The sequence below is a fragment of the Spodoptera frugiperda genome, chromosome 17 (assembly GCF_023101765.2).
Source record: "Spodoptera frugiperda isolate SF20-4 chromosome 17, AGI-APGP_CSIRO_Sfru_2.0, whole genome shotgun sequence".
Lineage (NCBI taxonomy): Eukaryota > Metazoa > Arthropoda > Insecta > Lepidoptera > Noctuidae > Spodoptera > Spodoptera frugiperda.
The window spans coordinates 8,232,253-8,245,128 of NC_064228.1; the positions used below are offsets into that span (position 1 = coordinate 8,232,253).

The following is a 12,876-nucleotide window of genomic DNA, read 5'->3' on the forward strand; positions in this document are numbered from 1 at the left end:
AACTCCAAAAAACTCGAGTCTGAAGTCGGTTTTGAAACGTAGTAGTTTATTGAAAATTATTCTTCTAAGTAACCTTGTCCAATAAAATGAAAGTTCACTCATTTGTTATGTATCTTTATTAATTACATCGCTTATCCAATCAATATAAGGGCTGGTAGGTATTTGAATGAACATATCTAATAAAAACCGGTTACCAAATGACTCCAGCTGGCATACGATGGGTCCAGCGCTGTTCACACCTATGATGCCCGAGGAGTGCACGAGAGGACCGCCCGAGTCTCCTGGACAGATCACGGAGAACTTCCCACAGCGCCGCGCTATACACACCCCGGGACGCACATATGTGTGTCTTGGACTGCATTGAATCACAATAACGCCTAGCTTTTGTAAAGGTTTTCCCAAAGAGGGGGCGTCCCCGAACACTCCCCCTGCGTTCGTCAGCCCGTAACCAGTCGCAGTCACTTCCAATCCCACCAAGCTTCTGTAATCCATTGCACTAATACGGCCATATTGTGGCAGACGTATTTCTTCAGTTTTCATCAATCCTATATCGTTGGACACAAGTATTGGCCTTATCCTTAGCCTAAAATTACTCGCAGGGTGTTGTATCCATTCTACAATGTTGCTCGTCATGTCACGTTCACTGTCACGATTAGATTTGATTTGAAAAGGGCGGTATCGTATTTGATATTTGTATTTGACTAAATATCCCTCCTCATTTGTGAAATTACCTGTTATATTTAAGCCTAGCACGACAAAACAATGAGCGGCCGTTAGTGTCCAGGTTGGCTTCAAAATGGCACATGTGCAGACGTGTTCTTCTTGTTCAAAGATTCCTGTCGAATTGTACTGAGATTTTCGGAGCAGCATCCTCGCGACGTACGGGAGTTCGTTTTCACCAACGTCGGTCCCGCCTACAATCCTCAACGCAGGATCGCGGCCAAAGACGTGCAGAAAAAGAGTACTAATAAATAGGCTTACTATAATAAAACACATACTGACCAAAATACGTGTGTTGTAGTCGAAAGTTCTAATTTGTTCGTCGATTTTATTTCTCTACAATATAAATAAGTATAAATGTGATAAGGAAAATGTAATATCGTATTATAAATTGTTAGTCGTAATATTTGATTTAGGTAACTTATGCAATCTGCAGTTTGTAAAACCATATTCGTACATACATACGTTTGAATTGTAAAATGTTCATAGAATATTTTTGGAAAATAAAATATTTGTCTTGTATAACCTTTATATATGATATGTAAGAGAATCAAAACCCAACCCTATCACTGTCCAGAGTGTTTATTGAATTCCACAATACTTAAATTGTTCAAGAGAAAAATCCCAACACATAATCTTATTAGAGGACAAATAAAATTGTCGACTCAGTAACACCCACACGCACAAATCTAATTACAATTTTACCCCATCCGAATAAAGTCTATATAAAAAAATAACCCTAAAAGGGTGCGCGGGGTAAAATTCGCCATTAGCCAGGTAAAGCGGCAATATATTCCGTGCAAAACAAACAGGCCTATGCAAATTTGTAGGCTACACATTGAACGTATGTCATTCAACACCGCGCGAGGGGGTGGGGGGGGGGGGCAAACGGAAAATTTCTTGATTTTTAGTGAATTACTTATTTGAGTATGGGTAGACCTATTAAACGCGTTGCTCATATGAGACAGCGCCGTTTATATCAATAATATTAATATCTATCCATATTGACGCATAAGTACATTATTTTCAAATGTATATTAACCTGATACCCTTACTTATGATCTGCTGAGCCGACAGCTGACAGTAACCTGTTCATAAGCCACATACATAGTTAGTTGTCAAACACACAAACAGATTAGGTAGATAGGTACCTACATATACAGTCATGTAACTCAGACAGCACATCAAGCTACCCATCATTCTATACCAGATATGCTACTATCTGTCCTGAATTTTATGGTTACTCAGAAAGGACAAGCTAATATACATCACTTAAACTCAAACGTAGAGCACATTCTGTTCATTTTTGAGGAGTTCCCTGGATTATCTTCCACATTTATGGTCAGACTTTAATAAAAATTATATGGGACCACACTGACATCGTACTCTTTCAAACACAAAAAGAATTTCTCAAATCGGTTTATAACTGCCGGAGATATGGATTAACATACATAAAAAAAAATACGGTCGAATTGAGAACCTCCTCCTTTTTTTGAAGTCGGTTAAAAAGGTTTTAGAATAGGAATAAAACTAAAATTTTAAATTAAAATCGTCTTTATTGATTATTCGTTGTACAAGCAACTATAATAATTAATAAACATTGTATAACCAACTTATAACAATTGTTAATAACAAATAAATTGTACTGGAAGAACGTTCCATAAATATCTTACTTCTTATTATAATAATCACTTCGGTAGCTTCACTTTACAACCAAAATTGCTCTTTTTTATTTGCAAACGCTGGAGAAATAATGGATAATCTTTATATTTCAGAAAAATATGGTAAAATGGCGAAATTTAATTATCTGGCTGCTCGTTTACTCAGCTTATAAATTTCATAAAGGTACCAATAATAAGTTATGGACTATTTAGCACATTCAAATAGGGAACTGCTATGTCCTGATTGAAAATGTTACTTATATTATAAGGTAACAAGTTTCTTTTTTATAAAGGACTTTATTAAATTTAATTATTCTTCTCCATTATTTCTCAAACGTTTACGTACTGGAACAACCAATTTCTGCTTTACCGAAAATCACAACTCTATAATGGCCATGCCAATTTACAATAAACTGGAAGTCAAATTATAATACTTTATGAATACTTTCTCGATACACTCGTTTAGGCAGGAACGGCAGAAAATCTAACTATTTTTGTGATATTACATGTTAAAATTTACCTGTGGTCTATTCAATATGTAAAAAATACTTCAAATCTTCTTTATAATAGTGAAACTTTATTTGAAGTACTTAATTATTCCATTATTGATCTGAAATCTCCTTGTTCTGCCATTCCCGCCCAAATTCTAACCTCTAATTTCAAAAATAACAGTACTTCTCAAAATAACGTTTTATTCAAAGCGTTAATATTTGGAAAAATGTCAAAAAACTACATTTTCTTCGCATCGTTAGCGTTATTTTGCTAAAAATGTTGTTAATTGTGATCGCTACGTTAGAAATATCAGTTTGGTCATATACAAAAGTTTCTTAGGTCTTATACTTTAGATACAGTATCATGATTTAAAAGGAAATGTTATTTTATGACAGCAATAATAAAAACAACCAAAATTTTCTAATTTTTTAACAGAAAGTTGCCATTTTTCAACAAAGAACTTAAAGCATAGCCTGAATGTTTATTACTTTTTCATTGAGTACAGCAACAAATATTTTTCCTTGTTTAACGTAAAAATCAACTGTATTCCATTTTTTTATTTAGCTGTGTCATTATTTCCCTCTAAATCATGACACTGCAGAATGTAAGTGTATAATATTAATAATACTATTTATAGAAAGCACTTGGGGCCCATAATAATATACATTAAGGTTAAATCTATGAGTAAAAGTTAAAAAGTGACCTCAAGGTCGGAAAACTTCGTTTGGAAGTATTTTTTTCGGAAAAACCGTTAAATTGACGGTTAAAAATCTGACCCGCAGATAATTTTAAAATGTACACATATTTGCACATGGAGCTATATATAACCAGTTTATCATGGTCTCGCTTTGTATGATCTTTCCACACATTCGACGGTCAGTTTATACTGGTTGTGCATAGCTTGATGTGTAGACTGTACATGAGTAGTACAAGAGGTTCTTTCGCTTTTTAAAACCATTTTTTTTATACAATTTTGGAAAATTCCCATTTCGCATTTAAACTACGTATTTCAAGTTTCAAAGATAAATTCTAGATTTATAATTCCAAAATTACGATTCAACTACCCTAATTTTATTTACAGATTTATTTAATTTTAGAATGTTTTTATTATTTGCGTTAAGTTGGCAGTACTGACACTTGCACAGATAAAATATATAATTTATTTTAGAACACTGTTGTGTATTTTACAGTTTAATGTGTCATAATTATAATTATTGATAATATTTACAGGTTTAACTGTAAAAAAGTTAGAATTCAATTCATATTATGAATAGTTAATACCACAATTGCAGTGGTTTTTATTAATTTTCTAAGAAAAATATTGGTCACAGCGTTTGCTAATTATCGAAGAATTAGTCAAAAAGAGTTTTACATCAATCTTTAAACATATCATCAAAGACGTTATGTTTAAAAAGTTATAACTTACTCTATAGGTATTAAGATATTTTTAAGTCATGTGTTACGCTCTCGTGTGATTGTTGGCTGTCACAGGGGGCGCTGCTTCCGCTTCTGCAGCTTCCGCCTCCTTTTTTAGCTTGCGATATTTCCCTGAAAAGAATTAAACATATTTTAGTCACTTCAAGAGAATAGTCCCATGTTGGGCGCCAAAATTTTCATCTGGTCCCACGGTGGGTGGCAGATTTCTTATCGATTCATACTAACCATCGATTTACACAGTGAATAAAAAGTACATGAGGCATGTTATAGGCATAGGTATTCAATGGTTTTATAGTTCATTAGCAGTTGTTGTCTACTAATAGTAGATGACACTCACGTGATATCTTGACCATGATGACTCCCCACCAGATGGACCAGCCCCAGCCGACCAGACAGAACAGCACCGTGAATAGCTGGCCACAGCCAACCAGCAAGTTGATCACGAACGACCCTGGAAACATCAGGAATTTTTATGAGTCATATGGCAAAATGCCTTAGGAGTTAATAGTCTCCACGACTGCCTCGGTGGCCTAGTAGTTGCAAGTGTGACTGCCGGGCAAGGGGTCTCGGGTTCGATTTCCGGGTCGGGCGAAGTATTACTGGACTTTTTTCGGTTTTTCGAAAATTTCTCAGTAGTAGCACGGAGTCTGGAAATGTGCCCGGTATATGGCAATAGGCTCACCACTTATTACACGGGACTTACAACATAAATTGTGAAATGTGGGTGTACACAGTGGCATAATGTGCACCTCTGCCTACCCCTTCGGGGTTTAAAGGCGTGACGATATGTATGTATGTATGGTTCTACAGACTGATTTTTAGTTTTAAACTGCTATATGTAACTCGCTTGATGAGCGTGGAGAGGATGTCTATAAGTCGGCCACGCTTGACAAAGTTCAGCAATGGATTATACCGAACAATAAGATGATGAGTATGGGATTAATATATTTGACTCACCTATCCTGTGTTTAGCTCCGTCGTGGACTCCAAACCTTGGTATACCGAAGCACAGACAGAACAGGCCGCTCAATATGCTGCCTGCAATGTGAATAAATAAGGTTTAGTATGCCATTTTGTAGATACTTCTTATAAGTGATGAGTAGTCGTTTATTATTGTTTGGACTTTAAAAGACACTATGACCTCTGAGTTTTGTTTCGGCATTTCTTCCCAGAGTAGTCCGATAGGAAATGCCGGCCTCATCTAATTTATTTAAGAGATTGACGTGTAAAAGTGTTATCTTGTAAGTAATTGTATTTTCAAAAATAAATATAATTTATCGTGAATGTGGAGGACAGTTTAGAAGTGAAGGTCTTCTAGCTCATCTAAAATTTCATTATTTTAAGTAAAAGGCTGTTCAATGAAGTTGTCTCCAAAAGAGTAAAAATATTCAACGATGATTGAATAATTTAAAAGTGACATAAATGTATTAAATATCCAATGATTAACTAGTTAACTGAATTATTGGACATTAAAGAAACTAAAAACATCTTACCCAATCCAGGTACGACGATATTGCAGAAGAGGCAGAAGTAGGCGAGCACTATGGGCAGCACGGGGATGGCGCCGCGCATCACGCTCGTATGCTCCACCAGGGACGTGTCCAGCTTCGTGCGGGTGTCCTGCCAATGTCAACCGTATACATTTGTAAATAGAGATTATATTCATACATTTTTTTTGGAGGGGAGGAAAATCATCCGTGATAATCATAGTCATGGCGCCTTGGGCGAGGCGAGAGGGAGTGTCAGACTCTTACTGACTAAAAACCACCCCGTTCCTAGTCCTGCTTTTTGAGTTGGAGCCTTGGTAATCAGTTAGGCAGTCTTCAGTTCTGGGTCATATTAATGAGGTTTGTGTTGAATTTTTAGTCTATAATAATATTCGTCGGCCTCATCTAGTTATTTTAGAGATTGACGTGTAAAAGAGTTACATTGTAACCTATTTGCAAAATAAATATCATTTATCATTCCGAATCTCTAAAATTAGATGTACAAAGAAAAATCTCTTAATTTTTTAAATATTTTTCTAGCAAGTCCATTGTTATGATAAGGTCAGCAGAATGCTTGCATTCGTAACTTTAGTAATGGTGAATGCTGCTATTTCGGAATAAAGGATACTTATTAAACTTGTTCTGTACATTTAGTTGCAATAAACGCTTTGACTTTCAAAGAAAAATTAAAAAAAGATAAAATATCCTGTTTCAAAGTGAATCAAGATTCCAATAAATCGATGAATTTATTTTGATTCCACGAATCAAAATCCGCCATTTCCCTTTGTATTATACAACTATGAACCGCTTTTTTGTCAACAACTGAAAGTAATTTATCACAGTTTAGCATTGTTAACCTTTTGTGTTAATCAAATGTCAGATTAAAAACTGAAATGCAAAGTGGGTGGTAGCTAACCTCCAAAACAGAATTTAGGCAATGTCTCAGTGCCGACAGTTAGGTTTAGAATTAAATATATGCACATGGGAAATGGTTAAAATGTCGTGTGGTGACCTCGGTTGGTTACCAGTTAGATTTAACGTGTGTTAACAGACTCGTCAGGTTTGTGACATGGTACATGACGACACTGCTCGCTATAACCGCTGACCGTATTATTTCAATGCCGCATTTTAATGTATTGGTAATGCCATTTTTATATGGCGATGTTAAAATTAATAATGAAATTGAATTTTTCTGTAGATACTTGTTAACAGTGTGGGTGTTGATCTTGATAGCGGTTTTATGTTTTCTAGTAAATTAAGTCATAGAATTTCATTTGTTTGTAATTTGTCTTGTTTAAGCATTCGGTGCGTTTTACAAGATTTTTCATGAAAGGCATATTACGAATTTGTAATAAGTTTCATTTGTTTGTAATAACTTTTCTTTTGAGGGGAGAACGTCATCCAATGACTCTCCCGCCTTGAGCGAGGCAAGAGGGAGCATCAGACTCTTACTGACTAAAAACCACCCCGTTCCTACTCCTGCTTTTCGAGCCGGCGCCCTGGTAAACCCGCTAGGTAGTCTGCAGCTCCGGAATAAGTACCTGGCTTAGCTTAGCCTAGGGCATAACAACATCGCACCACGTAATCAAAATCTAGCCATCTATGAGCTGTTCCCTAACTACTGTATAGAGAACTTTGATCCCCTAAAACGTAATAGGAAAACTTCCAAAATCACTCGCAAAAATGAACAACTGCTTCCTACTTCTTCTGCATGACACAACTAACTTCCTACCTCAATATCCTCTTCAATATCCACATCCTTCTTCATGAAATCCTTAGTAATGAGTATTCTGGAGGCTTTGCGTGATGGTAGGGGGGATGGGTGGGGGGTTCCACGTGGAGACACTTGTATGGAAGGCCGTGGCGAAGGTCTAGGGGTCACTCTGAGCTGGTTATTGCCCTGCATCGTGATTGGGTAGTTTGGGTTGCGAGAGTAAATCTGTCGTGGGAGACTGTACAGATAGTTTTGTAGGCGCGGCGTTAAGTACAGATTCGGCATCTGTCTCAAGCTACTGGTTTTCGCGTTCACCCTTTTCACGTATCGTTTTCTTTTATACATTGAAACTTTCATTTACACACATTGTCACTGATAAATTACTCGATTTTGTGTTGTTTTTGGGATTTTTTAATGTTATTAATCAATCATTTACGAAAACGTATGCGTTACAGTTAACAGTCGAATAGACACTGCCATTAAAATGCGCGAATCATACATTTAATATTGCCATCGATTTTTTCTTCCTATTGTTAGACAACCGACCTTGTTTACACTAACCCATTTCATATAAATAGTACGTTTGTACTTATTTATAATTATTTATGGAGAATAGATTAAAATCGCGCCTAAGAAAAGGTTTACACGCGAAGAAATTAAATAATGTGATATATAAACATATTGTTGTAACGTTGTAACTGTTTAGCACGCAATTAATATGTAGTTTTTATTTATACACATTAACGAAGGACATTATGTTTGTTTGTAATAGTAGACTTTGAATTTATGATATAGGTAACGAGGTGGCCCACGGTGGGCGGCAGTAAGGCGTTGTTGGCGCCCAACGCGGGACCTTCATCCTTTTGTTAGTAATGTCAAAAATGCGTCATAATATATTGTATTCGAGTACATGTCACACTGAAGTCATGCAACATCCTTTCCTATTCAAATTACTTGGCGGTTTCCATGAAACGTATACACTTATTATGAACAAACTAAGTTTTAATAACTGACCAGCGCCGACTTGAACCTTGAGTCATATTTCTCGGGACACGCGTGGCGTTGCGTGCCGCCATGATTGCCGACCACAATAAAATATGTTTTGGCGACTTGTTGGATGGTGTTTGGGTCAAAATAGGGGTGATTTTGGGTCATTTGCTTGGCCTATTTTGATGAATCTTAAGGAAAAACTTTCTGGTGAGATATTTATGTCAAATTTAATAAATGCCTTATAACTCGAAATTGTGGAACTGATTAAGATAAGAGAGAGAGAGAGAGAGAGAGAGAGAGAGAGAGAGAGAGAGAGAGAGAGAGAGAGAGAGAGAGAGAGAGAGAGAGATTGAGATTTTTGCACATTCTCCTTCCATTATGATACAGATTGGATTATACTATTATTCTGAAATGTGCCTTAAATGCTTTGATTTTGACTTTGAAACTCACCTCAGGCGGTAACGTGGGCGACATGCTCTTGTTCTTGGAGAACATGCTCGTGCGCCGACTGGAGGACTGCTCGGAGTGTCGCCGGCACATGCCGCGCAACCACGTGCACAGGCGGTTGTTGCAGCAACTGTTGCAAACATATGACATGTTATTGCCTTACAATACCGCAGTAAAATTATATTTTATTCCTCTCCTTTTAATTAGAAAACACGACTGCCTTATTAATGTAGTAGTTAATGGCTTCCCTGGGTAACGCGTCATTGCTTTGGTTTCCTCACGAAATAAATAATTGTGTGATTTGTGTGTTCTACCAATTGTTGTATTATTGTTGTTCCTTATCTACGAGTGATGTTAGAAAATTGTATCTTAGCTTAAGGTAAACATATTAAGTTCTACAACAACTTTTATGGTCCTAAATAGGTCAAGAAACTTGTAAAATAGATTTAAGTTCACAGCACTCACTTACCGAATGACGTTGCATTCGATATCCGACATTGTAATAATTTCGTCGACCCAGTTTGTGCAATGTACGCCGACATTATTAGTATCGAGGGCATTAGATGCATAGCGACAATAATGGAATAGATGTCAGTGACCGTTTCTTTAGTCTAAAAGGTCTTAGACCAGATAAATAAGCTCCTACGTCTAATCCTTTAAAATTTTAAAACATACTAGAATTTCTATTATGGATGTATTTAGAAATACATTTGATCTAATTATATCGTTAGTCTAACAGCACAATGGATTTTTAGCTAAGAAATATATCTATAAGCGGAATGAAAACTAAAAATCTATTGTATTGTTAGTGTAGCTTGGATTTCCGCAAAGTAACGCCTGATTCTATTCTATATATATCATAAGTAGTAGATTACACAACATATTATTTAATGTGATTGGGAATAGAACCATTTACACGTTGACGCCTTGTAAAGCAGCCCAGCTACTATAGCAGTCAAGTAATTATAAATACTCTTATTTCATCATCATCATCATCAGCCGAGAGACAACCACTGCTGAACAAAGGCCTCCCCCTCTTCTCGCTAAGACCTCTCTTATTGCTAAGAACATATTAATTCTAGCCTAACTTTTGCATAATAAAACATACCATCACACAATTTTTTTAAACGTTGCCCCACACTAGGATTTTCTCCTATGTCGTGGGTGCGTTTACAAACATACAAGTTCACATACACATGCCACCCAGACCCGAAACAACAATTTGTGGATCACACAAAGAGTTGCTCCCGGAATCGAACCCGCTACCTGTTGCGCGGCAGCCAGTTACCCAGCCACCGCACCAACCGTGCAGTCAAATAGACTTACCTAGTAGGAGGTCTATCACTCAGTATGCTGTCTCTCCTCTCAATCGTCCGCTTCTTCCTGCCGCAGCAGCCAGTCTCCTCCGGCGCGGGCGACATGGACTCCGCAACGTTGCGCGGCATCGACCCAGTGTCTGCTACGCGTCGCCGTCGCCCGCAACAACCGCAGAACACGTCGCGTAACGTGCGCTTAGGTTTCGTTTCGTTTTCGTATTCTATCGAGGCCTGGGAGCAAAAATGGTTAAATCAACACTTTGATGATTATAATTTTTGGTTATGTTTTTTTTTTGTGGTTTTAATGTAGAGTATTGGATTCGTTCATGGTTTTATCTTGGGATCAAGGTTAATATAACTTTTACTTATTACAAAATATGAGGTGGACAAATTAATGTCCAAAAATCGATTCATTTCTCTTGTAGTTGTGTTTTAAAAGAAGCATTATCGCTTTAAACCGACGAGCATGCATGAAAAGACTGATGACTGTTGATGAAACGAAAAAGGTATGTAAGATTCGTAGCAATTGGCGTTCCATAATCTCTGCCTACCCCCATGGGAGACAGGCGTGAGGTTATGTATTTTTTTTAATGGGACAAGCCCGCCACTCCCTCACAAACTGATGCAACTCCTGTAAGCCAGGATTTACAGTAGGTATAACCATGAAAACATCGGAACACTGAAGTCCGGCGCGTCCCAATTATGTATGTAAGTCTAAACAAAACCAAAAAATATACTCACTTTACCAGCAGCCCTTTCCAAATCCCTAGTCTCTTGCTCAGCCTTTTCCTCATCAACCTGCTTCTTACAACAATTCAGTTTACTCATCATGCCTCTCTTTCCTTCTTTCACTTGATCTTCATCTTTCTGTCTCTCTCTATCTTTATCTTTATCGCCGTCTTCTTCAGACTCTTCTCCTTTTGTGCAGCAAGCACAGCATTTAGATTTGCATTTCTTCATAAGTCTTTGGCAGAAGTTTGGTTCTTTAGGCTTGTCCTCTGCTGTGTCCACTGGTTCCGAAGTTTCTCTTGATTCTGGTGGTGGGGTCTCTTTGGCTTCTTTCTTGGTCCTCGCTGGAGGCTTAGGGGTTGTGCTTGTGCTTTGTGGGAACCTGAGGAATAGTTTAATGGTTTTAGAACTGGAAATTTGATGTTTAGTAACCTGGTTATTAGTTTTGAGTATGCAGTTGTAGTATTATGAGTGGTCCTTGCTGGTTGTTAGTTTAATAAGTTTTTGTAGATGAATGAGTTTGTTTTTTAAGAGTTTTGTACAACAGCTATGTCACCGTTGAAGTCTATCTGCGTTACAAGTATCTATTTTATTAGGATGTTTTTTTGCAATAACGTCTTTGTCCTTATCGTGTATATTGATACCTTTAATACATATACAGTTAATACATTACAGTTATCTAAGACATTGCGTGTAAGTAATTTAATGAAAGAAAAAACCAGACTTCATCATCATTTTCTGACCAAGTTGCACTTTGCAGTAACCTAAATACGACTTTGCTTTACGTTTAAAATAATCGAAATGAGAGCATTTTCGGCGCTCTGATTAGCCGGCTCGAATAAACCAACCAATCAGAGCGCCGAACGCGCTCTCGTTTCGATTACTTTAAACGTAAATCAAACTCATACTAAGGTTGCTGAACATAGATCCTACAAGCATGTCACAGAACCTTATAAGAATGAATTAAAATGTTCTCTACACAGTAAGAATTTCCTTTAGTTGAATTTTTTATTTACGTTTCGCTACATACAAAACTGCACTTCCACTTCCAAAGAAAGCAGTTATAAGAAAACTTTGTCGAAGTATTCTACTTTGTCTTTGCATTCTAGACCTTGACATTAAAGAGTTTCTTTAAAAGACAAATGAGTTTAAAGTTTCAGGTCTCAGAGACCATTATCTTTGCTGAAACTAGTTTGTATAACTTCTACTATTAATTTGTATTTTACAGTAGGTAGGTATTATTTCAGTTGTGTCTTTGTTTTCGTTAACGCAGATCTAAGCGAGATGCAATTTGTTTTCTATTGTAGTATTTTTATGGTATAAGCTGGTAAACGAGCAGACAGGTCACCTGATGGTAAGCCATCGCCGTCGCTCATGGATATCGAAAACACTAGAGGCGTTACAAGTGCGTTGCCGGCCTTTTCGGGATTTAGAATTTAAGGGTTGTTAGGGAATCGGCGATTAGGAAGATTGATAATTCTACACGGACAACGAAATACAACGCAAGCATTGTTTCACGTCGGATTTCTGTGAGGCTGTGGTATCGTTCCGGTCGAACCAGCTTATTCGTATCGAAACATGGCTCTCCCACACTTGTGTTTCATTATGTATACCGATAGATTACGCGGTAAAACGCTGCTTCTCTTTGTATGTAATGTACGTAAATGTTTTGTCCATAGTTTCGTTTTTGGTAACGTAAAGTGATTGTAATAAATCAGTATTTTGTAAATACAATAAATTTCGGATTTTAAATACAAAAAATCGTATCGTAACCTTCTAATAATGATAAAGTCTTTGTGTTAGCACAATATTTTAATGATATATATCCAATTGCCGACCAAATCAGATATTAACGATGAGTTTTTTTCAAAACAATGACTTTA

The 12,876-nt window shown here is 36.9% G+C and overlaps 2 protein-coding genes across 2 annotated transcripts in view; both read right to left on the reverse strand.

The window, feature by feature from the left end:
• Nucleotides 1–98: 98 nt before the first annotated feature.
• Nucleotides 99–1,069, reverse strand: LOC118276779 (brachyurin-like). The gene has a single exon (XM_035595310.2). The coding sequence runs from the start codon at nucleotides 994–996 to the stop codon at nucleotides 106–108; it is 891 nt and encodes a 296-aa protein (XP_035451203.2). The 5' UTR covers nucleotides 997–1,069; the 3' UTR covers nucleotides 99–105.
• Nucleotides 1,070–2,256: 1,187 nt separating this feature from the next.
• The window catches only part of LOC118276850 (protein stum), a 47,754-nt gene continuing 37,134 nt past the window's right edge, over nucleotides 2,257–12,876 (reverse strand). The window contains exons 4-10 of the mRNA XM_050699919.1: nucleotides 11,006–11,375; nucleotides 10,275–10,495; nucleotides 8,952–9,078; nucleotides 5,804–5,930; nucleotides 5,268–5,348; nucleotides 4,648–4,761; nucleotides 2,257–4,421 (exon numbers count right to left, since the gene is read on the reverse strand). Of these exons, the coding sequence (XP_050555876.1) occupies nucleotides 4,333–4,421; nucleotides 4,648–4,761; nucleotides 5,268–5,348; nucleotides 5,804–5,930; nucleotides 8,952–9,078; nucleotides 10,275–10,495; nucleotides 11,006–11,375 (1,129 nt within the window). The 3' untranslated portion in view covers nucleotides 2,257–4,332. The remainder of the gene's footprint in view (nucleotides 4,422–4,647; nucleotides 4,762–5,267; nucleotides 5,349–5,803; nucleotides 5,931–8,951; nucleotides 9,079–10,274; nucleotides 10,496–11,005; nucleotides 11,376–12,876) is intronic.

What these genes read in the sequence shown, in the direction of transcription:
- LOC118276779 (XM_035595310.2), bottom strand. Translation starts at nt 996, where the DNA reads ATGTGTTTTATTATAGTAAGCCTATTTATTAGTACTCTTTTTCTGCAC.